This window comes from Salvelinus namaycush, chromosome 30 (assembly GCF_016432855.1).
Source record: "Salvelinus namaycush isolate Seneca chromosome 30, SaNama_1.0, whole genome shotgun sequence".
Taxonomy (NCBI): Eukaryota; Metazoa; Chordata; class Actinopteri; order Salmoniformes; family Salmonidae; genus Salvelinus; species Salvelinus namaycush.
In genome coordinates, this window is record NC_052336.1 from 11,602,396 (window position 1) to 11,629,680 (window position 27,285).

The window sequence follows — 27,285 nt, forward strand, 5'->3', positions numbered from 1 at the left end:
AATGGCTTTAGAAGCTTCTGATAGGCTAATTGACATCATTTGAGTCAATTGGAGGTGTACCTGTGGATGTATTTCAAGGTCTACCTTCAAACTCAGTGCCTCTTTGCTTGACATCATGGGGAAATCAAAAGAAATCAGCCAAGACTTTAGAAAAAAAATTGTAGACCTCCACAAGTCTGGTTCATCCTTGGCGCAATTTCCAAATGCCTGAAGGTACCACATTCATCTGTACAAACAATAGTACGCAAGTATAAACACCATGGGACCACGCAACTGTCATACCGCTCTGGAAGGAGACGCGTTCTGTCTCCTAGAGATGAACGTACTTTGGTGCGAAAAGTGCAAATCAATCCCAGAACAACAGCAAAGGACCTTGTGAAGATGCTTGGGAAAACAAGTACAAAAGTATCTATATCCACAGTAAAACGAGTCCTATATCGACATAACCTGAAAGGCCGCTCAGCAAGGAAGAAGCCACTGCTCCAAAACCGCCATAAAAAAAGCCAGACTACGGTTTGCAACTGCACATGGGGACAACTTTTTGGAGAAATGTCCTCTGGTCTGATGAAACACAAATAGAACTGTTTGGCGATAATGACCATCATTATGTTTGGAGGAAAAAGGGGGAGGCTTGCAAGCCGAAGAACACCATCCCAACCGTGAAGCACGGGGGTGGCAGCATCATGTTGTGGGGTTGCTTTGCTGCAGGAGGGACTAGTGCACTTCACAAAATAGATGGCATCATGAGGCAGGAAAAGTATGTGGATATATTGAAGCAACATCTCAAGACATCAGTCAGGAAGTTGAAGCTTGGTTGCAAATGGGTCTTCCAAATGGACAATGACCCCAAGCATACTTCCAAAGTTGTGGCAAAATGGCTTAAGGACAACAAAGTCAAGGTATTGGAGTGGCCATCAAAGCCCTGACCTCAATCCTATAGAAAACTTGTGGGCAGAACTGAAAAAGCGTGTTCAAGCAAGGAGGTCTACAAACCTGACTCAGTTACACCAGCTCTGTCGGGAGGAATGGGCCAAAATTCACCCAACTTTTTGTGGGGAGCTTGTGGAAGACTACCCAAAAAGTTTGACCCAAGTTAAACAATTTAAAGGCAATGCTACCAAATACTAATTGAGTGTATGTAAACTTCTGACGCACTGGGAATGTGATGAAATAAATAAAAGCTGAAATAAATTATTTTCTACTATTATTCTGACATTTCACATTCTTAAAATAAAGTGGTGATCCTAACTGACCTAAGACAGGGAATTTTTACTCTGATTAAATGTCAGGAATTGTGGAAAACTGAGTTTTTAAATGTATTTGGCTATGGTGTATGTAAACTTCCGACTTCAACTGTAGTAAGATAAATATGAAACCCTTGATGCTTTTGCTGGGCCTATCACTAAAACATCGCTAATAATTGGATTTCCCCTTTAATTGTATGAAACGGCATATCAAGTATTGAAAACTGGTGTTTTTGTATACAATTATTTTATATTTGTTCTACTAATGGTGCTGACTGGCTCTCTGCCTGTGTGCTCTCCCTCTTGTGCGTCACCAGTCCCAATGCTCTGCCAGTTGAGAAATGCAGTAATAGATGACCCAGCAGTGCCCTTTGCAAAGCTACCAATTAGATTTTTGGTTGTTCATGCTTTTCCCAGGTGTTAGTGATTTCACACTGCTACTTCATGTACAGTGCCTTCAGAAAGTTGTCACACCCCTTGACTTTTCCAAATGTTGTTGTGGGATTGAAATGGATGTAATTGTAATATTTTTGTCAATCATCTGCACAATACTCTGTCGAAGTGGAAGAAAAATTCTAACATTTGTAAAAAAATACAACTAATATATGCTACATGACCAAAAGTATGTGGACACCTGCTTGTTGAAGATCTCATTCCAAAATCATGGGCATTAATATGGAGTTGGTCCCCCTTTTTGCTGCAGTCGGCATTCCAATTCTTCCCAAAGGTGTTTGATGGGGTTGAGGTCAGGGCTCTGTGCCGGCCAGTCAAGTTCTTCCACACCGATCTCGACAAATCATTTCTGTATGGACCTCGCTTTGTGCACAGGGGCATTGTCTGAAACAGGAAAGGACCTTCCCCACACTGTTGCCACAAATTTGGAAGCATAGAATCGTCTAGAATGTCATTGTATGCTGTAGTGTTAAGATTACCCTTCATTCGGACTAAGGGGCCTAGCCCGAACCATTATTCCTCCTCCACCAAACTTAGTTGCATTGGGACAGGTAACGTTCTCCTGGCATCTGCCAAACCATCTGTTGGACTGTCAGATGCTGAGCGTGATTGAGCACTCCAGAGAACGCGTTTTCACTGCTCTAGAGTCCAATGGCGGTGAGCTTTAAGTGAAAACTGTAACTATCCCACTCAGGAACATTAAATGTCGTCTTGGTAAGCAACTCCAGTGTATATTTGGCATTGTGTTTTAGGTTATTGTCCTGCTGAAAGGTGAATTTGTCTCAAGTGTAATTAGTAACCTCACCATGCTCGAAGGGATATTCAACATCTGTTTAGTATTTTCTTTTACACATCTAACTACAAATAGATGCCCTACGTGAGGCATTGGAAAATCTCCCTGGGCTTTGAATCTGCGTTTCGATTCACTCCTCGATTCAGGGACCTTACAATTATCTGTATGTGTTGGGACAGAGATGAGGTAGTCATAAAAAAAATCATGTTAGACACTATTATTGCACGTAGAGTGAGTCCATGCGACTTGTTGAGCACATTTTTATTCCTGAACTTATGGCAAGCCTTAATAACAAAGGTGTTGAATACGTATTGACTCAAGACTATTCAGCGTTTCAATTTTTATTAGTTTGTAAAAATGTCTAAACTGAATTCCACTTTGACATGAAGGGGTATTATATGAAGGGCAGTGACAAAAAAATCTAAATGGAATCCATTTTAAATTCAGGCAGTAACACAAGAAAGAGTCAAGGGGTGTGAATACTTTCTTAAGGCAGTTTATATATTTCTTAGAGTCCAACCTCTATCTATCTGTTGGTGTGATGCCTAATTTGTACTATAGTTTGAGTGCTTTGATGTGATTTTTATTTTGCCTTACCTGATGTCCATTATATGAATTCTCTGCTGCTGTGAAACCTTCTGGTTGTATCTCGAGGTTGATGCAGTGAATGTGCACTTGGGCAGTCTTACTGTTGATGTTTCTTCAAAATCCATGTCTCAAGCACTGTCCACTCTTCTGCATCTGAAATCACTCATTATTTATGAAAATTGATTTGATTTTAAAAAGTGAGAAAGCATTTTCTTATTTTGATTATCAATGGTTTTACTGAGATTAGCGTTTTAATCCACTATAGAAACCCTTTCTGAGCATGAGAAAATGTAATTTGTTATTGTTTAATTACCTGAATTAATGTGTGTCCACTTGGCATGTCTAAGGCTGTGTTTACACAGGCAGTCTAATTCATATATTTTTCCCGCTAATTGGTCTTTTGACCAGTCACATCAGATCTTTTCTCAGAGCTGATCTGATTGGTCAAAAGACCAATTGGTGAAAAAATAGATCAAAATTAGGCTGCCTGTATAAAAGCAGGTTTAGCGCTTCATATTTTTATGTAATGGCCACTTTGGCTATGTTGACACGGGCAGCCCAATTTTTAGATTAAAAAAAATACATAAAAATACCACTAATTTGGTGTTTTGACTGATCAGCTCTTTTGCCAATAATTGGTAAAAATATCAGAACTGTTCTGCCTGTGTAAACACAGCCCTACTGTATCCAAATCCCGCTGTAACCCATCAAATTCATGACCTGTTTGATTTAGTTGTGTTAATGTCCTTGTTGTTTGAAATTTGGGCTTCACCTTTTTGTAGTTCATAGAGGTTGCATCATTACCTCATCTTGATTGCACTACAGTAGTTTTCAGAGGGATCATGCCCGATGGGAGATCCTGTAGCTGTTCAGTCAAATACAAAGTGTGCTTTGGGGTTTAATAAATAAGAATATGTTGTTACTTAGCCCTTATATTACTATCACATTATTATTTGTTCACCCAATTTGATATCAGAAGTAATTTTAGAACTGTATTGACACATATTTGCAATAACTGTTTAAAAGTCCCCAGTAGTTTTATCCCTTTTTTTTTTTTTTTTTTTAAATCACTACAATATTAGGATGTTACACATGTTTCTTATTACAACTTTCCAACATTTGTTGATTTTCATGCGGAGAATATTGAGAATATCTTCGCTGGCTTGGATGATTATTGGTGTTTGCATTCATTACGCTTGCGATCTTTACAGTATTAAGTTGTGCAAAATGATCATGTATGGCAATATGACCTGTGTTTGTAAATTATATTCATTCTTGTACATATTTTTGTCCAAGCTAATGAATGTTGGTTCATTATTAACATTTATTTTGAAATAAAAAAATATTATATAATTTCTTTCTCACTGTCCGGTAAATGATTGGAATATGAGAATGCGAATCTAATGGCAAAGTTCTGCATGTTTTTACCGTCACCTTTTACCACATGGTGGAGCTCTTTGTACATGTCTACAGATTTCAGCCCCACAGTTGCTTTGACTTATTTGACTTTAACTTTTTTTCAAGTAGGACAACATTTGTCTTGTACAATTTAGAATATATTTAATTAAATCACATCAGAACGTTTATTTACACATTTGTCCTATTTTTGACACCTACTTCTCCTTATCTGTGCCTTGAATACTCAAGTAGAATACCTATTACTGTGTGTATTACAGCTATGGTATTACATGTGTAATTACATGAATACAATTGTTCAGACTAAACTGGTGAAATTAAAGTTTGCATTCAGTTGTACACTGGTCTTAGCTACAGTGGAGTAAGAATACTGTCTCAGGTTCATTATAGGTGTAATAAGGCTTAATTTAATGCTTCATTACTAGCATTATTATTATTATAAAGGAGAGCATTTTACAGGAGAAATACTTAACTCAGGAACTGTAGGGTTAAGTGCATAACGTAATCTGTAAAGAGTTCGCACATGCTCAGTGTGTTCCCTCTACGCAGAGGTAATGCAAGGGGTTGCGAAGATCTGAGACAGATGAAAACAGCTGTACTTGAAGACCCATAATGCATTTCGGCTAGCATACTGTTCTGATTTTCAGGCTTTGCAGTACATCCACAATGGCTGCGCGAAATCACTACGCGATCCTTTAATATGCACCCAGCTGAAAAAGCCGAGGAAAAGGGTACCACTGGACCAGTCTCAAAATGACCACCGGCTTCAGCTCGAATTCATGTCGATTCGCAGATTATTTTGTTATCTGCGGACTTGACACTGAAAGCGGGCTTGAACCAGACGAACTGTCAGGTAAGTGTTGGGCACGGGCTGGGTAACCAATAAGAATCATTCTGCATGGTTTATGTCTTTCCTAGTTTGTTTCTTTTATATAGATTTTAGAGTACAGTATTATATCCATGTTTAAACAATAAAAACATGAGTTTATTTATAGTGGGTTGAAAACTAGTAATACTGTGTACATCAATAAGTAGGACGGCACATCAGTGTTGTTCATACAAGTTCCTATTTTCTACCTTTCCATTTTATGTTATAACGTTACGTCTAGTCGTTTAGAGGGGATTAATCCCAAAAATGTTGTTAGCTTGAAATGCTCGAGAATTGTAGGCCGTCGATGTTCCAGCTGTAATTAAAGACAACGAAAAACTGTTAATGGATTAATCTCCTCCTGAGTATAGCCAGCACTCATTAAGTGGTCAAAAGCAGTAAAGACAGACATTTACATATGTAGATCACTGACCTTGATTGGCTGTTTCAGATCTCACCAGAATAAGACATGTTTATATTTCAACAATTTGTAAATAATAGGGATGTTTCCCCTATTTCCCCTAGTAGTACGTGGAAATTACCATCCTTTCAATGGTAATTACACATGTATAAACAAGCGTATATATATATATATATATATATATATATATATATATATATATATATATATATATATATATATATATATACAAGCAGGTTAGGCCAAAAATAGCTACATCCAAGAAGCACATCTGATTTCTTAGTTGTTTATGACATCTGAACGATTTGATTGATTCCCCTCTGCCTTCTTACACACTTACCCTCAGTGATAGATTGAAATCAATTGATCAATGCATGGCAGAGTGCAGAAAACAGAGTGAAACTGGTGGTATCAAGGACCACAAGGTTCTCCCTGGGGGGGCAGAACACTGAATATGACAGGATGATGTCATTATTAGACAGGGCCTGTTGTTTCTTGGGAGTGCCATGAGTCTCTAGGGGAGATGAGGATGGTATGATACATAAAGCGGGGTGGGGGGGTGAACTCTTCCTGAGCTCAGGGTGGTGGGTTAGTTGTGTATGAGTTTGAAAATAAGTGAAACTGGTGTGGGAGTGTACCCGAAGATGCTGTTCTTGGTTTTCTTGTCAACAACCGTTATGTTTAGGGAAGGAAATTGTAGAATCTAGGACATTGTTTTCAAAGGACAAGTCAGGCTACATTATGTTTTTGGTAGCCTAGGGTCTACGGATATGTAAGTATGTGCATTTCCCTAAACTCAACTGTTACTCCCAATCAAGCTTAAACGTTTTCTGCTGTAAACATAACCTCCTGTTTATGAATATGTACAAATCAGAACAATAATTTATTATACTGCAGAGACATTTTTGTTAGTCTCGCAGGTGGTCTCAATCATGAATCAGCACAATTCTATTTTGTGTGTGTTTGTGTCTCATGAGATGTCATTAGTTGCTCTCCACCTCTAGGGCTCTCTGGAAAGAACAAACCCTTGTATAGTTCAACAAACACAATGAGCATACATCCTGTGCCTTGACTGTACAGTTTCCCCTCATAAAGTATCCTAATTTTACAGTATACAATAATGAGGTATAATGTAGGAAAAAAGAAGACTGTGAACTGCCGTAATAAAAAACATACACAACTCACTGGTTTGTGAGTGGCACCACCCTAGCATGTCTCTCATTTCACAAAACATAGGCCTAAGGTTCTACTTATCAAGGGACAGTTTTTTTTGCAGGAAGGATGGAAACATCTTTAGATAACACACATACGAGATCTCTCTTATGCAAATGTACTTAACACATCTGATGAGATAAATTATCAACAGTATTTGCATTAGTTAACTTTTTAATCTTTGTCGCAAAGACACTTTTCCTTCCTCTGTGTAAAAGTGGAAGTAGAATCTTTTACAGAAATCAGTCAGGGATGTGTTCACTTCCCTGTTGTTTATCTAGAGAGAATTATGCTATTCAGATTCTTATCATGATTGTCTCCTCTCCTCGAGTACCTGCCTTTCTAATGAGATAGAGACCAGCTGGTGAAAGTAAAAGTCACTGGGGTGTTCAGCAGGAGATTGCATGTCATTCAGTAATTCGTCAATCTAGGAAGAGTGAATTAGACAAATAATGGTGGTCCTCTGACCAGAGATTAGACTGCAGAAGACTAGAGGTTAACCTGTAGGTTCCATACTTGGGCTTCATGTTTTCTCCTGCGGTGACACACTCAGACAATGGAAAGCCTTTTTGGGGGCTAAGGGTGCTATTGGCTGAGTTGATATGGGATGAGGAATTTGTCCTCTTTGCCATTCCGTGCATAGTTCCAGGGCCATGAGTGCACTGCTGAGACTTGTAGCACTGTTTGGTCTAATGGTACAATAGGCTCTTATTAGACATGCTTGTTACAGACTGTTTCCTGAGTCTGCCAGCCACATCTAAAGGAATTAAAGCTGTTGGCCTGTCAGATATCTCAAGCTGTGTGTTTTATGTAGAATGTGTTTTGAATGATATGCTTCCAGGATTCCTCCTCTTGTAAGATTGGATCAGCGAATAGGAAGTGACTGTATGGCGGGGATTCTGAATAGTGAAAACTGCCTAGGGCCAGACCCTGATGTAATCTTCCTCATTGTGGTCAAGGATCAACAGGGTAGGTTATAATGGTTAGGGAGCATCTTGTCTAATCATAGAGGATTACAATACATCACATTTGCCCTCCTGCCTTTTTAGCTAGATCCTACTAGCTAAAAAAATTCTGGTTGGTTTTTCTTTGGATTTTCTCCTACCATATCTATTGTGTTATATTCTCCTACGTTATTTTAACATTTCTACAAACTTCAAAGTGTTATCTTTCCAATGGTACCAATTCTATGTATATCCTGGCTTCATGGCCTGAGCAACAGGCAATTTACTTTGGGCACGTCATTCAGGCGGAAATTGAGAAAAAAGGGGCTAAGCTAAGGTGTCTATTTAAAATATATATATATATTTCACCTTTATTTAACCAGGTAGGCTAGTTGAGAACAAGTTTTCATTTACAACTGCGACCTGGCCAAGATCAAGCAAAGCAGTTCGACACATACATCAACACACATGGAATAAACAAACATACAGTCAATAATACAGTAGAAAAAGTCTATATACAGTGTGTGCAAATGAGGTAGGATAAGGGAGGTAAGGCAATAAATAGGTCATGGTGGCGAAGTAATTACAATATGGCAATTAAACACTGGAATGGTAGATGTGCAGAAGATGAATGTGCAAGTAGAACTACTGGGGTGCAAAGGAGCAAGATAAATAAATAAATACAGTATGGGGATGCGGTAGTTGGATGGACTATTTACAGATGGGTTATGTGCAGTGATCTGTGAGCTGCTCTGACAGATGGTGCTTAAAGTTAGTGAGGGAGATATGAGTCTCCAGCTTCAGTCTAAGCTTCCTACAGCGTGGCCTCTGTTCTGCTGCTCACCGACTGACTGCAGAGACTGGCTAGTGATGGAGAGTGTGGACACGTACACTGCTGTCACCCTGAAAGCTTTACAGTTTATTTCTGGATCGATTGCTCACCACAAATGGTGATTTTTCAACCATCTCTCTGGGCCTTAAGTCACTCTCCCCTGACCTCTACTTCCCGTCTCCTCTCCCTACTAGTCCACTGTCATGGTCTGCAAACAAATATACCATTGGCACATTTCCACTGAAGATTTACCTCACTGTTTTACCAAACAGGCTCAGACTTTTCTGTTTCCATCTATGCTTGCCGGCACCCGGGTCTCACTGGAAATGGCTCTTGCAGACCTGCTCTGACTTGGGGCCAAGCCCAGGATACTTTTCAGTTTAATTTATATAACAATGGCTACTGTGGACTTTAACACCTTCTCACAAAGCAACTGTCGTGATGATGCAGAGGTTGTTGGTACTGCTTGCTACAAGTCTTTTGTGTCACATTCCTGATGGAAACACATACGTTTCATTGGAAAAGCACCTCTCCCTCTCTCTACAGTAGAGATCCATGGAGTATGTATCCTCTTCGAGAAACAAGGCCTTTGGATGGTTACATGAATGCATTCTCATGCAGCTATTTTGGTATCTCTTGATAACGCCCTCCACCACAACTATACTCTGTGGAGATACTGCAAGCAGTACGGTTCCTGCCGTGTGCAGGCTATGTGTTCTCGGTATGAACTTCCTGCTGCCCCTCTCGTTCTCAGGCTGCTGAGACCCAGTTAGCGCTAGCAGAGCTGCTTCATATACAGTAGCAGCGGTGAGTGGGGGAGCTCTTCTTCTCCCTGGCAGACTGGAGGAGTCACGTGCACACAGCAAACAGACAGCCCAGCACAAGCTGCTCTCACTGACCAATCAGACGAGATTATGGGTGTCATGTGATTAGTGGACTGAGCAAGCTTCGAGCTGCTGTCTCTAGAGTCTATGCAATCAGTCTGTGCTGTGGTGAGTGTGTCGACTAAAGGCGTCCGCACGCTTTCCAGCCGAAACAGCTCAGAAGAGTTTGTGCATATGTCATGACAACATTTTGTGACGTTTTTGTTCGTTTTTGACACCGGTAAGGGTTTTTTCAGCTGTTCGGGCACACAAATTTTTTTCTTGAGGGAAGCCGAAGTCGGTAGCCAAAGTCTACGCCCCTTCGTCGGTGATTGGTCAACAGTAGGGATTCTTCAATAAAGTCTTTGTTGTCATTCAATGAGAGACGACTTGTTTTCATGCAAAATTTTAATTGAGAAGTACTGCACCAAACATCTTAGTTGAATGTAAAATTGTGCGGCTAACATCTCCTCGGCAAAAACGTCAAAATTAATTACAGATTTCTTGGGTTATTTTAGATTAATTCAGACTATTTTGACGAAGTGTATACTTGCTACAGCTTTTCAAAATGGACAAACTATTGCCGCTTTTTTCTTGTTTTTCAAATGAAGGTTTTTATGGGAGTATGCGAGTACACTCGTTCAGTTCGGCTAGCCGAGTTCGGCTAGGCACGTAGCCTAACTGAAGCATGCTGACACCTTAAGAAACACAATTAAGGTAGTGTGGTCCATGACGCATGCTCTTATCACCCCTCACAATCTGCTGGGATGTTTGTTGGAGAAAGAGGGGCTTGCCCATACGCTGATCTGGCAGTTTCACTTCAGGTGAGCAGAAGCCTTGTGAAATCATAAGAAACCCCACAATTCAGATCGCTTGTGAACACAAGCTGATTTGTCAGTTTTACAGTGTGGTTTGAGTCACACTGATCTTTCCATGGCTTGTGTTCTGACTCAAACGGTAAAGTCAGGCAGTCAGGATGGAGGGGGCTTTCCAGATAGCCCTTTCTCTGATCACCACCAATGATAGGAGGAGGTTTTAGTGGTGAATTGAACAGCTGTGCCTAACTGACAGCTGTCACTCACCCTGTCTTTCTCAGGTAATTTTCTGTAACGTGTATAGAGGCTACACTGTACAGTATGTTTGTATTGGTTCACAGAGCCCATATATCCTCACAGGAAGCCTCCGTCATCTTTCTCCACCAGGACTTAAAACAGATGTGTCCTTTAGAGGGTTATTTGTCTTAAGAACCGGAACAGGAGTCCGCCTGGAGATATAGGCCTAGCAATGTTCTGTAACAGTTGGACCCAACACTGTATCACTGTACTGACTAGGTTCTCTTATAAGAGTTCAAGCCCCCATAATGAGCAGACATTGTGACTTGCCTGAGGACATCCATGTTAGAGGAGAATGTTTTGAGTGTTTCTGGGGGAGGTATAAAAAATGTCTTCCAATGTAGAAATTGAAAAAGCTGTCAGGAAAAAAAGCAGATTTCACTTTCATAAGGGGGCTCTGACTGTCAACGTGTTGACGTTAGGAATATGGGGACTGAGGGTAGAAATGATAAGGCTGAGGTGAATGAGGATGAGCTGTCTGTCTCAGAATGCCTCTGTGCTGTGACCAGTACATGATTAGCCCCTCCAGATCATGAGCTCTGACGGGGGAACAGAAACCCACTCTCTCTCTATCCACTGCCTAAACATGGCCTGAAGCTTTCCTCTGTAGAGCACTGCATTTCCTTGTGTCCCCCCCACAAAGAGACAAGATAGACTTCGGCCCCCTCTCCGATTTTCTCTTTGATTTTTAATAGATTTTTGTGCACAAAGCTTCTTAAGATGAGACTCTTCTTTTTTCTTTTTTCATCGAACTCCCTTTGTCCTCTTCTTTTCGTTTCAATATGCTGAAGTTATTAAGGTCCAAAGCTGTGTGATCTCCAGAAAGTACTCTTCATATCCAATATGACAGACTAGTAATTATTAAATGTGATCCATTCCAAAGTAACATGGACAGAGGTCACATAATTGTTTGCCATGTCACGATCACGATCACAATGTATTTTAGAAAAATCGATATAACTAACCAGCTAATATCACTCTCCCTCAGTATGCCATGCACATTCTGTCATTTTTTCTGACACTGACTTTGCCATCAGGGGGCAGTTATATCACTGGCTGCAGCAGCCAAAACGTGGCAAACTTGATGACAAAACTCTCCTTTATGCGACAGTGTTGGGGTGCAGGGTGAAACCAGATTAGCATATGTATTAGCGGCCCTCCTGCCAGGCCGACGTGATTGGCTGGGTCACAACTTGGTCCTGCTGAGCTCATGGGGACAGGCAGCTGACACAACCCGCGCACACACACACACGTGCGCGCACACACACATGCACACACTCACTCTGAGCACCCCCCGCACTATTCAAATACTAACATCCCTTGAGTTTCCCAGACAACCCCTCTCTTTAATCCCTCAATGAATGACATCACTATAAAGCCCCCCGCACATGTTCAGTGTGGGTCTGCACTCATATTCACTGCCTGTTAATAATTCATAGGTGTGTTAAAGGAGCTCAAGTCCTAAGGAAGTTTCCTCGGGCATCTTACAGTGTCTAACTAAATAGTGTTTAAGCAAATCTGTAACCTTGTGGAATTGAATAATGACTGTTGAAGTGTTATACACATGGAAGTATAATTAAATAGGGGAAACAAGTGTGTGTGCCCTTGAAATATCTAGCCCTCCGGTACTTGTTGGTTTTAGACATTTCGGATGGCCCAGCTGGATCTCTCCTTTCTGTACTTTTATGTATTCAAAATCACTTTTCGACTCGAAGTTGATACTGAGAAGAAGCCAAGCCATCCTTTATTGAGCAATACACATAATACTCTATATTCTGAGATTATAAAAGGCAGATTTTTACACTGAACAAAAATATTAACGCAACATGTAAAGTGTTGGTCCCATATTTCATGAGCTGAAATAAAAGATCCCAGAAATGTTCCATACACTCAAAAAGATTATTTCTCTCAAATTTGTTTACCTCCCTGATAGTAAGCATTTCTCATTTGCCAAGATAATCCATCCACCTGACAGGTATGGCATATCAAGAAGTTGATATCAACAGCATGATCATTACACAGGTGCACCTTGTGCTGGGGACAATAAATGGCCACTCTAAAATGTGCAGTTTTGTCACACAACACAATGCCACACATGTCTCAATTTTTGAAGGAGCGTGCAATTGGCATGCTGACAGCAGGAATGTCCACCAGAGCTGTTGCCAGAGAATTGAATGTTCATTTCTCTACCATAAGCCGCCTCCAACGTCGTTTTAGAAAATTTGGCAGTACATCCAACCGGCTTCACAATCGCAGACCATGTGTATGGAGTTGTGTGGGCGAGCGGTTTGTTGATGTCAATGTTGTGAACAGACTGTCACATGGTGGTGGTGGGTTTATGGTATGGGCAGGCATAAGCTACGGACAACAAGCATTTTTTATCGATGGCAATTTGAATGCACAAAAATACTGTGACCAGATCGTTAGGCCCATTGTGAGGCCTGTTTTTTTAAGGTATCTGTGACCAACAGATGCATATCTGTGTTCCCAGTCATGTGAAATCCATAGATTGGGGCCTAATTAATTAATTTCAATTGACTGATTTCCTCATATGAACTGTAACTCAGTAAAATCTTAGAAATTGTTGAATGTTGGGTTTATAATTTTGTTCAGTATACAGTATATATACATTCACTATGGGGTGTGCATGGTCCACACATGTCTTGAGACCTCTCTGCAGTTCCTGACTCTGGGTGTCAAAGCTCAAGTCATACAGAACTGAAATAAATGCTTAACATAAGGAAACCTGCCTTTAAATCCCAGGCAGAGTTCATGACTGGAGAAAAGCTTGTATAATAAGCTAACTCTGCCCTCTCAGCACCCTGAGGCTCTCTCTATCTCCTCTGCTCCACTCTGTGGAAACAGGAAGCCTTTCTTATGAAGGGGGTTAAGACGGCTGCACGGCAGAGGAGCAGATAGCGTTTTTATGAAAGCGATGATGCAGACTGACTCCCTCATTACCTCTCAGCCTGTCTGTCCATTTGATCTCAGCTCTGCTGCTGAGGCAGGCAGGCTGCCATGAAGAAAGGCTCACGCTGCTTCTGTTGAAAGGAAATGGAGACAATTCATTTTCAACATTGGTCACAGCCAGAGGTAAACTGTGGCCAGGCCATGTTGAGTCACATGATCTGGAGACTCCGGTTTGACAAGGAAAAGCAATGATTGGCTTCCACTGGGGCTCTGCTTTATCAATATACTATCCTGGAAAGAGTTCAGTCTTTTCATAAAGTTAGAGAAAACATGCTTTCAGTCCTACTCATCCTTTGGCATTTGGAATTTCCTCCCTTTGCCATTAAGCAAGGTTTTTACAGACTGTGTGAGTTGGTTCAGTGAAAAAGAGCACATTACCCATATCTCCTTTACGACTAGTCCTAGAAGGTCATTCTGTACATGTCACCCCTGGTTACATTGTACATACAGTACATCTCTCTGTGGAAGCTACAAACCCTGAAAGCACTACCAGCAGCCAGACTGGAAAAGCCAGACGAGATTGACAGTCTTTTCTGTTCACCCCTAGATAATGTTACGAAAAGCCTAGCAAGACACAAGATAGTGTTTAGGGGCAGAGGATTCTTTCACGTTGCCACTAACTTTATCTGAATGCTACATGAATCTGTTCTTACACTAAACAAATATATAAACACAACATGTAAAGTGTTGGTCCCATGTTTCATGAGCTGAAATAAAAGATCCCAGAAATTTCTCTCAAATTTTGTGCACAACTTTGTTTACATTCCTGTTAGTGAGCGTTTCTCCTTTGCCTAGATAATCCATCCACCTGACAGGTGTGGAATATCAAGAAGCTGATTAAACAGCATGATCATTACAAAGGTGCACCTTGTGCTGGGGACAATAAAAGGCCATTCTAAAATGTGCAGTTTTGTCACACAACACAATGCCACAGACATCTCAAGTTTTGAGGGAGTGTGCAATTGGCATGCTGACTGCAGGAACGTCCACCAGAGCTGTTGACAGATAATTTAATGTTAATTTCTCTACCATAACCTCCTTCCAACATTGTTTTAGAGAATTTGGCAGTACGTCCAACCGGCCTCACAATTGCAGACCATGGCGTTGTGTGAGCGAGCGCTTTGCTGACGTCAACGTTGTGAACAGAGGGCCCCATTGTGGCAGTGGGGCTATGGCATGGGCAGGTGAAAACTATGGACAACGAACGCAATTGCATTTTATCGATGGCAATTTGAATGCACAGAGATACCAGGACAAGATCCTGAGGCCCATTGTCATGCCATTCATCTGCCGCCATCACATCATGTTTCAGCACGATAATGCATGGTCTCATGTCGCAAGGCTCAGTAAACAATTCCTGGAAGCTGAAAATGTCCCAGTTCTTCCATGGCCTGCACCAGACATGTCGCCTATTGTGCATGTTTGGGATGCTCTGGCTTGACGTGTATGACAGCGTGTTCCAGTTCCCGCAAATATCCAGCAACTTCGCACAGCCATTAAAGAGAAGTGGGACAACATTCCACAGGCCACAATCAACAGCCTGATCAACTGTATGCGAAGGAGATGTGCTGCATGAGGAAAATGGTGGTCACACCAGATACTGACTGGTTTTCAGATCCAAGACCCTACTTTTTTTTAAGGTATCTGTGACCAACATATGCATATCTGTATTCCCAGTCATGTAAAAATCCATAGATTAGGGCCTAATTTATTTATTTCAATTGACTGATTTCCTTATATCAACTGTAACTCAATAAAATCATAGAAATTGTTGCATGTTGCATTTATATTTTTGTTCAGTATAATTAGTTGCTTCATCATTTCACTTCATATTGTTGGCGTACTCTCCCTCCCCTAGTTGTGTGCATCGGTCGGGTTATTTTAACCTAATTTGCATATGACACGCCCCCACCATGTAACATGGACAACCATGACCCATGTGCCTATGTGTTATGTAGGCATGCCACCCTGATGCCACATTGAGGTTTGGAGAATTAGCTATTTTAGTATTTGTCCAGTAAGTTTCCTGATGTAGGAATCACCATTTCACATTGTGAAAGAATACTTGTTAATTTATCCTGTGTCCAGCATTCATACTACATACTCCTGGAACTCTGTGGTCCACTGTATTGAACAAGTCCCCCCTTACACACATTTTTGAGAGCTGTCCCCTTTTCCAGATGTGTTGCGTTCTGGGTGTGAAATGGCTGCATTTATTATTACATTTCTGAATAGTGTACAGCAAATTCCATGAAATACATTCAAAGGAAAAATGGGTATGATATCCTTGAATGTGAACGATAGTACATTTTGATAACTTTTATATCGACAGCCAACATAGGAACATGGGTCATGGTAGTCTATTTACTATGTGCACCATAGGCATGCCACCCGTAGTGCTATAATAAAGTAGTGTCAGTAAGGTACATACTTACCTGGTACTTTTGAAGTGAAGTAGCAGACCGTAATGAATGGTTTGATGAGAAATGATTGTTCTCACCTGGTCCTCAAAGAAATGCAAGGATCCTGTTCTGATTAACTCACAATGGAAGAATAATGGGTAGAGGGCATGAAGCTTTTTGCTTTCTCTTAAGGTCACAGTCAAAATGATGACCTCTTAGTGTTTGTCCAGTAGGTGTCCTGATATAGGAAGCCCCCTAGGAATTTTAAAAGATATCAGAACAACAATTTGCATTATTCTGTATGAGATTACCCCACTGATACAGTACATTGAGACAGCAGTCAGGTGTGCTGTATGAAAAGAGGACTACTAGTTTTCCCCACGATTGTCTCAGATATTTGTGAACAAATGGTTCTCTGCTCTCACAAAGGGGTCTCCTGCCCACAGCTGTGTGTCTCCAGGTGTTTGGCTGCGCATCCCATTCTCACAGGAAAGCGTCTCTGCCGCTTGCTCCCTGTCTGTCTTACTAATCACCTGACGTTATGCTGCTGGAGTCAACATGGAGTGAACCCATCCATCTCAGTCCACTCAGTTATTCATGGCCAGTGACTGGAATAATATAGAGGATTTTAAAATCCCCATCCATACAAGTGTCTTGGATAGATGGAGTAGTGTAGTTATTCATTACCCGTCTTGTCCCCTTGGCGTAAAGAGTTACTGGTGGCTGTTAATCAACAGGGCTAATTTACTAAGCTCTCCTCCATATGTTAGAAGTATGCCCTTTCTTATTTCTCATTCAAGAAGTGATTAAACCCCTAGATCCTCTACCCCTATCCCATTAATCTCTGCTCTGTTATGTTTTCTTATACAGCCGCCTTGTGGACAGATTGCGCTGTAAGACGAGGCTGCTGGCCTCCCTCATATTTATGTCAGGGTGACGTCTGATGTGGTGTAGTACAACCCCAAAGGATAATCCATTGTCCTGAGAGGTGGATTTGCTCTGAAGGCGCCTCATGCTCAAGAACATGGTGTCGTGTCGTGCACTTGATTGAGTTCAACGGCACGCCAGGTGGGTGGAGTTTGCGCTAAGGACCAATGGAATCGCTGCTAAAATTCAAACCCCATCCATCTGGCGGTCGCAGCAAGTTAAATCAAGCACCTTCTCTCCGGATGAAAGATGGGAACGCTCATGCCCATGGTTCTGGGGGATATGGATATAGTACTTAGAAGGCAGTAGTGTCTGTCTTCTTCCTCTGTTTCTTGTTTATGCACTCTCTCAGCAGTGTGCAGGTTTTTTGTTCTCACGACCGTGTGTAAATAATGACTTCTGCTGTGGCGCGGTGTTGGGCATTTGTGTGTGGAATCCCAACAGGCCCAGTTAATGGAGTAGAAAAACACTCATGGGTATTTCAGAGGAAGGCCTTGCTCTGAAGGCTGTGAATAACACAAAAATAAGCTGTCTCTCCTCTGTGTGAATGAGCCAAATGGCCCATAGCTTTGCTGCATTTTTGGCTGGGCTCACTTAGTGAGAAGGTCATGGTGTCTTTGCTGCGATCGGTTTTTGATATGTTAGCGATGTCCGCATGAACATTCTGCTGTGATGATGACGAGCTGAGCATTCTGATAACTGAGAGGCATGAGGCATCTCTGCTCTCCTGAGTCATTCCATCCTCAGCTCAGTTGGCCGTGATGGCACTAGGAATGGTATGTAGGTTGAGCACAGGAGGGGGTCTGTTCTGGAGGCAGTCCCTGGCACGCAGGACTAGAGAGAGAGAGCGGAGAGTCCAATGGCGGCAAGCTTTACACCACTCCAGCCGACAGTTTGTATTGCTTATGGTGATCTTAGGCTTGTGTGTGGCTGCTCTGCCATGGAAACCCATTTCATGAAGCTCCTGACGAACAATTATTGTACTGATGTTGCTTGCCGAGTCAGTTTGCAACTCGGTAGTGAGTGTTGCAAGCGAGGACAGTGGCCTAGTACTTGTAACTTTGGGTAGTCCATGGATGAGACCAGTACTGTGTGTGCGTAGGCATGTGTACTAGGCCTACTGGCGGAGAAATAATGAATTCAGTGGCCCATGACAGTGTCTTTTTAACACCCACAAATGCTTGTTAAACAAGAGTGTCAATTTATCACTTTTTTCTTGGCTATTAGGTGCCCTGCCTTGTACAGTATCCAGAGGTAACTACATAACAAGGAAAACCAGCCTTAACACTAACTTATACAGTGATGTATAGGCGTAGTGTTTTGTGGTGCATTATATAACATGCATTATACTAACTTCCACATTATATTTTCAGTATTTTTTCTTTAATGTAGTTTTGGGGGCTTCCTCACTGAGGAAACCTACTGGACAAATACTAAAATAACACATGTTCCATGATTTGTTAGGAAATAATGATATGGACTCTAATTGGCATGTACATTTCTCGGTCATGGGTGGCACACACTGGGATATGGGGTAGGGGAGTGGGTGGGGTATATGCAAATTAAACATTAACATATGAATGGACTTATAGTTGTACAGTAGCCAGGTTTTCATGACTGGATAGATAGCATGATGAATGCCGTGTTCTCTGTGCTCTCTGTTTGTCTCCTGTCTGATTGTGCCTAGTATTGTTGACATACCACTCCATTGTTTGGCTAGTCTAATTGTTCACATTCCTGGCCTAGTTTCCAGCCCAGCATTCTAGGCTATGGACGTGAAAGTAAACAGCAGATTAAGCAGTTAATTCTACAGCCACGATTTTCTTGCCCAGGTACCCCATTCCAGGCAAACCAGCGACCCAAGGACCCCCATCATATGTTAGCAAAAGAAATGTTAAATCACATCTTGCCTTATCAGGTGAATGACAATTGTCCCCCACGATGAAATTGGGGAGGGGACAATGGATCTATGTCCATCCATTTGTACGTTAGTCACACAATATCTCAGACAGCACTGGGACGATTTTGACTAAACTTGGGTGAATGATGCGTCTTGCCATAGAGATCCGGCATTTACAAAATTACATTGATTGGTCAAAGGTGGGAGCTATAGTAATTAACTGACGTGTTAGTGAGACGCGATATCTCTATTGGCCCAAGGGGGGGCACTGCATCATTCATCTGGGACAACTTGTTAACTGTTGCAAAAGGTAATCAACATTTTAAAATGAATAGATTTAGTAGATATTTTACAATTAGAAGAGGAAGTGTAATCTCTAACATAGCCTATTAGCTAGAAAGGTAACGGCAAACACATGTTTGCTAAGAACAGCTGTTTAGCTGGTTAAACAAAGTCAATTAATTTTTATTTTCTTCAAAATAATTTACAAGTTAACATTTATAATCAAATTTAGTTAAAATTCTAAATAATCAACAATTCAAACAATAAGCAATCAATCAACTTAAGTTAATGAAATGAGAAACTAACAAAAGACTAAAAAGAAATGCAGTCAATAAAAAAAACAGGTAACAATCATCAGTACATAGGGCCCCGTGTGGCTCAGTTGGTAGGCCATGGCGCTTGCAACGCCAGGGTTGTGGGTTCGATTCCCATGGGGGGCCAGTACAAAAAAAGTATGAATGTATGTACTTGTAAGTCGCTCTGGATAAGAGCGTCTGCTAAATGACTTAAATGTAAATGTAAATGTACATCAATTAGTCAGTCAGTCAGTCATGGTTGGTCTGGTGCAGTGGTTCCCAAACTTTTTGTAATCCCGTACCCCTTAAAACATTAATTCTCCTGCTGCGTACCCCCTCCAGAACCAGGGTCAGCACACACACTATACGATACATGTAACGGCTTTCTTCTGTGGATGAAGGATCGGACCAAAGCGCAGCGTGGTTAGTGTTCATCATTTTTAATTAAAGCCAAATAAACGTGAACACTACAAAATACAAAACAACAAAATATGAAAAACCGAAACAGTTCTGTCTGGTGCAAACACACGAAGACATGAAGACAACCACCCACAAAATCCAACACAAAACAGGCTACCTAAATATGGTTCCCAATCAGAGACAATGACTAACACCTGCCTCTGATTGAGAACCATATCAGGCCAAACATAGAAACGGAAAACTAGGCACACCACATAGAATGCCCACTCAGCTCACGTCCTGACCAACACTAAAACAAAGAAAACACAAAAGAACTATAGTCAGAACGTGACAATACATTTATTAAACATAAGAATGAGTGTGAGTTTTTGTCACAACCCGGCTCGTGGGAAGTGACAAACAACTCTTATAGGACCAGGGCACAAATAATAATATAATAATTATCAATAATTTTGCTCTTTATTTAGCCATCTTCCATTTAAAACCTTACTTGTTCATCAAAAATTGTGAATAACTCACCACAGGTTAATGAGAAGGGTGTGCTTGGAGAGAGTCTCAGTCTTAAATAATTTTCCACACACAGTCTGTGCCTGTATTTAGTGTTCATGCTAGTGAAGGCCGAGAATCCCCTCTCACATAGGTACGTGTTTGCAAAGGGCATCAGTGTCTTAACAGCGTGATTTGCCAAGGCAAGAAACTCTGAGCGCAGCCCTATCCAGAAATCTGGCAGTGGCTTCTGATTAAATTACATTTTCACAGAACCGCTTGTTGCAATTTCGATGAGGCTCTCTTGTTCAGATATCGGTAAGTGGACTGAGGCAGGGCATGAAAAGGATAAAGATTCCAGTTGTTTGTGTCATCCGTTTTGGGGAAGTACTTGCGTAATTGCACACCCAACTCACTCAGGTGCTTCGCTATATCACATTTGACAGCTTGATTTAATTTGCACACAAAAAATCATACAATGATGGAAAGACCTGTGTGTTGTCCTTGTTAATGCAGACAGAGAAGAGCTCCAACTTCTTAATCCTAGCCTCAATTTTGTCCTGCAAATTGAATATAGTTGTGGAGAGTCCCTGTAATCCTAGATTCAGATCATTCAGGCGAGAAAAAACATCACCCAGATAGGCCAGTCGTGTGAGAAACTCGTCATCATGCAAGCTGTCAGACAAGTGAAAATTATGGTCAGTAAAGAAAACTTTAAGCTCGTCTCTCAATTTAAAAAAAACTCAATAACCAGCGCACTTCTGTATCTTGTAAAATCATTACACGGTCGCTGCCCATATCATTGCATAGTGCAGAAAATACACAAGAGTTCAGGGGTCTTGCTTAAACAAAGTGAACCATTTTCACTGTAATGTCCAAAACGTCTTTCAAGCTGTCAGGCATTCCTTTGGTAGCAAGAGCCTCTCGGTGGATGCTGCAGTGTACCCAAGTGGCGTTGGGAACTACACGTGCGCTTGCACGTGCGTTACCACTCCACTATGTCTCCCTGTCATGGCTTTTGCGCCATCAGTACAGATACCAACACATCTTGACCATCAAAGTCCATTTGATGTCACAAGGCTGTCCAGTACTTTAAAAATATCCTCTCCAGTTGTCCTGGTTTCCAGTGGTTTGCAGAAGAGGATGTCTCTATACCAGGAGCTGTGCCAGGCCTGCCACATCTGTTGACTCATCCAGCTGTAACACATATAATTCACTGGCTTGTATGTGAAGCAGTATTTGTTTCAAAGCATCTCCTGCCATGTCACTGATGCGTTGTGAAACAGTGTTGTTTGATGAAGGCATTGTCTGTACAATTTTCTTGGCCTTTTCCCCCAGCATTGTCCCAGCCATATCCACGGCAGCAGGAAGAATGAATTCCTCCACAATAGTATGGGGCTTGCCTGTCCTAGCCACTCGGTAGCTCACCATATAAGACACTTCTAGCCCCTTCTTATTAATGGTATATGTTGCTTTTATACATGTCTTACTACTCAAAAGTCGTCTTAATTCTCGCTCATAAAACTCCCGTGGCTTGTTTTTCAAATTGACATGTTTTGTTTCTAAATGTCTGCGCAAGAGTGAAGGTTTCATCAAGTTGTGAGATAGTGCTTTTGCACATATAACACACTGTGGCTGAGGAAAGGCACTACTCCCAATAGAAGTGAACCCCAAATCATTGTAGTTCTCATCATATTTGCGCCTCTTCGATGGACAAACGTCCCTGTCTGTTGTTCAGTGCTTTCCCGGGTAAGGGGGCAGTAGCTCTTCGGCTGCATCAGATTCACAACTGTCAGTATCCATGCTTGCTGGGCTAACAACATATGTAGAAATACTGATGCTAGCATTGGATGTGCTCGTGGAAGCAGAACAACTTGTGCCGTCGACAGGTGCAGGTGTAGTACTGCTGGTGGTAGCAGTACTACCAGTAGAGTTGGTATGTGTTTCTATGGATCCGGGCCTTACTTTTTTTAACCATTTATCCATTTTCGAGCAAACGGAATGAGCAGTAGCTACGTTTAGCTACATACGGACCGTTAGTGGAATTCCTGCGAAAGAGTAACAGTTACACTGTGATTGGATGTTAATTATTTTACGAGGCTACCTGTATTTGACATTGTGTTGTTATTTCGCTGAACACTAGACGATTTAATTTTATTTTTGGCAATGAAAGAAGGATACTCAGGCAAGAAAAAAACCTCACCCCCATTGGAACACCCCCATATAGCCCCATTGGAAAATATAAATAGACTGTTTGAAAATGTGAAGAATTTTTTATTTAAAAAAAAAGTGGGTCATATTTGTATTTAGCGTACCCCCGACGGCAGTATGGGAATAGCTGGTCTGGTGGAATGGTTGACGGTGTGTTTGTGTCTTTATGTTGGGGAAGGGGTGGGGTCTGTCAGTTTCTGGTTGGAGGTGGCAATTGTGGTTGGTCAGTTCTGTATCCAGGGTTGGTGCTGCTATTGGGGCTGGGACCAGGAAGAACTGGGTTGGTGTTGGGGCTGGGTTGGATATTGTGCTGGTATCAGGGCTGGAAAACGAAGGTTACGTATGTAACCACGGTTATGTGAGCTATATGGATCACTCCAATATATTGGTATCACTTTGCGACGGAGAGATACATCCGAGGTGAGGATTTACAGATTTACTCCTGTGTACACCTGTGTCATGGCTGGGGTCCGCCCCTATATATAGACCCCATGGCCGCGAATCACGTTTTCTACATCATTTCTGAGGCGCCTCTAGCACCGTAGAGAATTGGAGTGATCCATATAGCTCATGTAACTTTCGTTATGTTTCACTATATTGGATCACTCCAATATATTGGTATACCCATACCAGACTAGTTGGTGCTAGAGGGACCTGGCCAGCCAGCGGTAAAGTCCCAGCAAGGGACCGAGACGCAAGGGCCGTCAATGTGGAAGGGGGGTCCCGGCACAGTCCACGGAAGGGGAGGCGATGCCCAGGACTACTGAACCAACTGCAGAGGGAGGTGCCACATTTACCCGATAGTACCTAGCAAAGGTGCAAGAGGAAGCCCAGCTGGCTGCAGCAACGATATCAGCGAGAGGCCCTCCTCTAAGTAGAGCCCAGGATGCAGCCACACCTCTTGTTGAATGTGCCACCACAGATCCCAGCACTGGCCTGCCAGCCAGGCGGTATGCTGTCGTAATCGTGTCCACGATCAAGTGAGACAAAGACCTGGTCTGTTGTTCTCACTGACCGTGTCCGCTCCACGTAGGCAGCCAGTGCCCTCACAGGGCATAGCATGCCGGAGGGAGGCCCAGACTCCCCCGCCACTGCCGGGGGGGTCGTAAGCAGACAGGACAAAAGGGATGTTCACATGTCTGTCTGACAGAACCTTAAGGAGGAATGAAGGGTTGGGGTGGAGATATACTCCTCCCCCAGGGTCCATCCGGTAGCACTCAAAACTTACCGAATAAGGATGGAGCTCACCCACCCTCTTCATGGAAGTAATCGCTACCTAGAAAAACACCTTCATAGAGATGTGTTTCAGGGAGGCAGACTCCAAATGTTCGAATTGCGGCTTTGCCAAAGCTGCCAAGACCACATCCAGATCCCAGCTCGCCATTGAACTGGTCCTAGCTGGACGCAGGCGAGGAACCCCCCTCATAAACCTGGAGACCAAGGGATGGCGCCACACTGGCATGTCCATCCACCCCGCATGGCAGGAAGATATAGCGGCCAAATACCCTCTCAGTGTAGAGGCTGCCAAGCCCTCATCCAAGCGAGACTGCAGGTATTGGAGGACATAGTGCACCCCTCAGGACTCAGGCACAACCTCAATACCAGTGCACCAAGAGCAGAACAACCGCCAGCGCAACTGGTATGCCGTGGTTGTAACCAGCGCCCTTGCGCTCTGCATGGTGTTCATTACACCCTCCTGTTGTCCTAACATGGACCATTGGTGCCGTGTCTGAAGGAAGCACTGTGGTCCTCCCACAACCTGCTGGTAGCGAAACAAGTAGAGACCACCTCCCAGGCAGTGGCCATGGTAGCCCCGGAGGCCCTGGGGTGGTACAGAAGAAAGGGGGCCTTTAGCCCAGACAAAGGGTCCCCCACAACACCCAAGGTCCTGACGGCCACGGCCTGACAGCGCTGCTGCGTCTAGGGGAGGGATCTCCTCTGGGCCCTGAAGGACAGGACAGTTATTGATTCGGAAGAGCAGGAGGAGGCGAGTTTGGTAAGGACTCACCCCGCTCCTGTACAAAGGACCGAAGACAGCTTTTTAACAAAGTGACTTTTTAACATGTTTTTCATGTCTTAAAAATGTTTTACTTTTGTTAAATCATTTGTACAGTCGTGGCCAAAAGTTTTGAGAATGACACAAATATTAATTTTCACAAAGTTTGCTTCAGTGTCTTTAGATATTTTTGTCAGATGTTACTATGGAATACTGAAGTATAATTGCAAGCATTTCATAAGTGTCAACGGCTTTTATTGACAATTACATGAAGTTGATGCAAAGAGTCAATATTTGCAGTGTTGACCCTTCTTTTTCAAGACCTCTGCAATCCGCCCTGGCATGCTGTCAATTAACTTCTGGGCCACATCCTGACTGATGGCAGCCCATTCTTGCATAATCAATGCTTGGAATTTGTCAGAATTCATGGGTTTTTGTTTGTCCACCCGCCTCTTGAGGATTGACCACAAGTTCTCAATGGGATTAAGGTCTGGGGAGTTTCCTGGCCATGGACCCAAAATATTGATGTTTTGTTCCCCGAGCCACTTAGTTATCACTTGCCTTATGGCAAGGTGCACCATCAAGATGGAAAAGGCATTGTTTGTCACCAAACTGTTCCTGGGTGGTTGGGAGAAGTTGCTCTCGGAGGATGTGTTGGTACCATTCTTTATTCATGGCTGTGTTCTTAGGCAAAATTGTGAGTGAGCCCACTCCCTTGGCTGAGAAGCAACACCACACATGAATGGTCTCAGGATGCTTTACTGTTGGCATGACACAGGACTGATGGTAGCACTCACCTTGTCTTCTCCGTACAAGCTTTCTTCCGGATGCCCCAAACAATCGGAAAGGGGATTCATCAGAGAAAATGACTTTACCCCAGTCCTCAGCAGTCAAATCCCTGTACATTTTGCAGAATATCAGTCTGTCCTTGATGTTTTTCCTGGAGAGAAGTGGCTTCTTTGCTGCCCTTCTTGACACAAGGCAATCCTCCAAAAGTCTTTGCCTCACTGTGCATGCAGATGCACTCACACCGGCCTGCTGCCATTCCTGAGCAAGCTCTGTACTGGTGGTGCCCCGATCCTGCAGCTGAATCAACTTTAGGAGACTGTTCTGGTGCTTGCTGGTCTTTCTTGGGCGACCTGAAGCCTTCTTCACAACAATTGAACCGCTCTCCTTGAAGTTCTTGATGGTCCGATAAATGGTTGTTTTAGGTGCAATCTTACTGGCAGCAATATCCTTGCCTGTGAAGCCCTTTTTGTGCAAAGCAATGATGACGGCACGTGTTTCCTTACAGGTAACCATGGTTGACAGAGGAAGAACAATGATTCCAAGCACCACCCTCCTTTTGAAGCTTCCAGTCTGTTATTCGAACTCAATCAGCATGACAGAGTGATCTCCAGCCTTGTCCTTGTCAACACTCACACCTGTGTTAACAAGAGAATCACTGACTTGATGTCAGCTGGTCCTTTTGTGGCAGGGCTGAAATGCAGTGGAAATGTTTTTTGGGGGATTCAGTTCATTTGCATGGCAAAAAGGGACTTTGCAATTAATTGCAATTCATCTGATCACTCTTCATAACATTCTGGAGTATATGCAAATTGCTATCATACAAACTGAGGCAGCAGGCTGAAAATTCATATTTGTGTCATTCTCAAAACTTTAGGCCACAACTGTTCACATTTTAAATGGCTTTTACAGATTGAATGTTTTACAAGAAAAATTACTTGTATTCATGGTTGTTTCTATTGTTTTTAACAACATGTACTTTTTAACAAATTTAAATGTAATATTCAAATGCTGTGTTTTATGCTTTTATACAATTTTTATGTGTATAAAATTACGTGCAATAATAAATATGAGATGTTTTAAAGGAAATGCAACAATAAAACCTTTCCAAAATAAAAAAAAATCGGTGCCCTTCAGTGGCCAATCCCACAGACTGAGACGGTGCGACCTCGGATGCCACAGAGTTCCCCCGACATGAGACAGCAGGTCCGGTCCCAGGGGAAGTTGCCAAGGTGTCCCAGACAACAGGGACAGGAGAAGGCTGAACCAGGGTCATCTGGGCCAGTATGGGGCCACCAGAAGCAGACGATGCTCTGCCATCCTGGTCCTGTCCAGCACAGCCTGGATCAGGGGAAAAGAGGGGAATGCGTAAGCTCCAGCCCTGGCCAATCGTAAGCCAGAGCATCCAAGCCCAGAGGCATGAAGTACCACATGGGGCAAAGTGCATTGTCCAGGGAGGCAAACAGGTCCACCTGCACCCTCCCGAACTTGTCCCACAGGTGCTGACCACCTGGGGATGTAGGCTCCAGTCCCAAGGTGGCGAGCCCACCTTTGAGAACATATCCACTGCCACATTTAGGATGCCAGGTACGTGCGCTGCGCGCAAAGACGCTAGACGTCCCTGAGCCCAGAGAAGGAGCTCCCGTGCCATAATATGGAGGCGGTGGGACCTCAGTCCACCCTGATGGTTGATGTAAGCTACCACTGTGGTGTGTTGTCTGTTCTCACCAGGACATGTCTTCCCTTCAGATATGGAAGGAAAGACTGCAGGGCCAGCAGTACAGCTCGGAGCTGTAGTTTATTGATGTGCCTGCCGCTCCAAGGGGGTAGCCAACAGCCGCTGCCCCCCCCAGCTGTTCTGGG

The 27,285-nt window shown here is 42.7% G+C and overlaps 1 protein-coding gene and 1 pseudogene across 1 annotated transcript in view; one reads left to right on the forward strand and one right to left on the reverse strand.

Moving 5' to 3' along the window:
* Positions 1-5,149: 5,149 nt before the first annotated feature.
* LOC120025248 (DENN domain-containing protein 5A-like) overlaps positions 5,150-27,285 on the forward strand; it is a 71,400-nt gene continuing 49,264 nt past the window's right edge. The window contains exon 1 of the mRNA XM_038969733.1: positions 5,150-5,347. Coding sequence (XP_038825661.1) covers positions 5,248-5,347 — 100 coding nt within the window. The 5' untranslated portion in view covers positions 5,150-5,247. The remainder of the gene's footprint in view (positions 5,348-27,285) is intronic.
* On the reverse strand, positions 18,442-18,492 carry LOC120025396 (annotated as a pseudogene).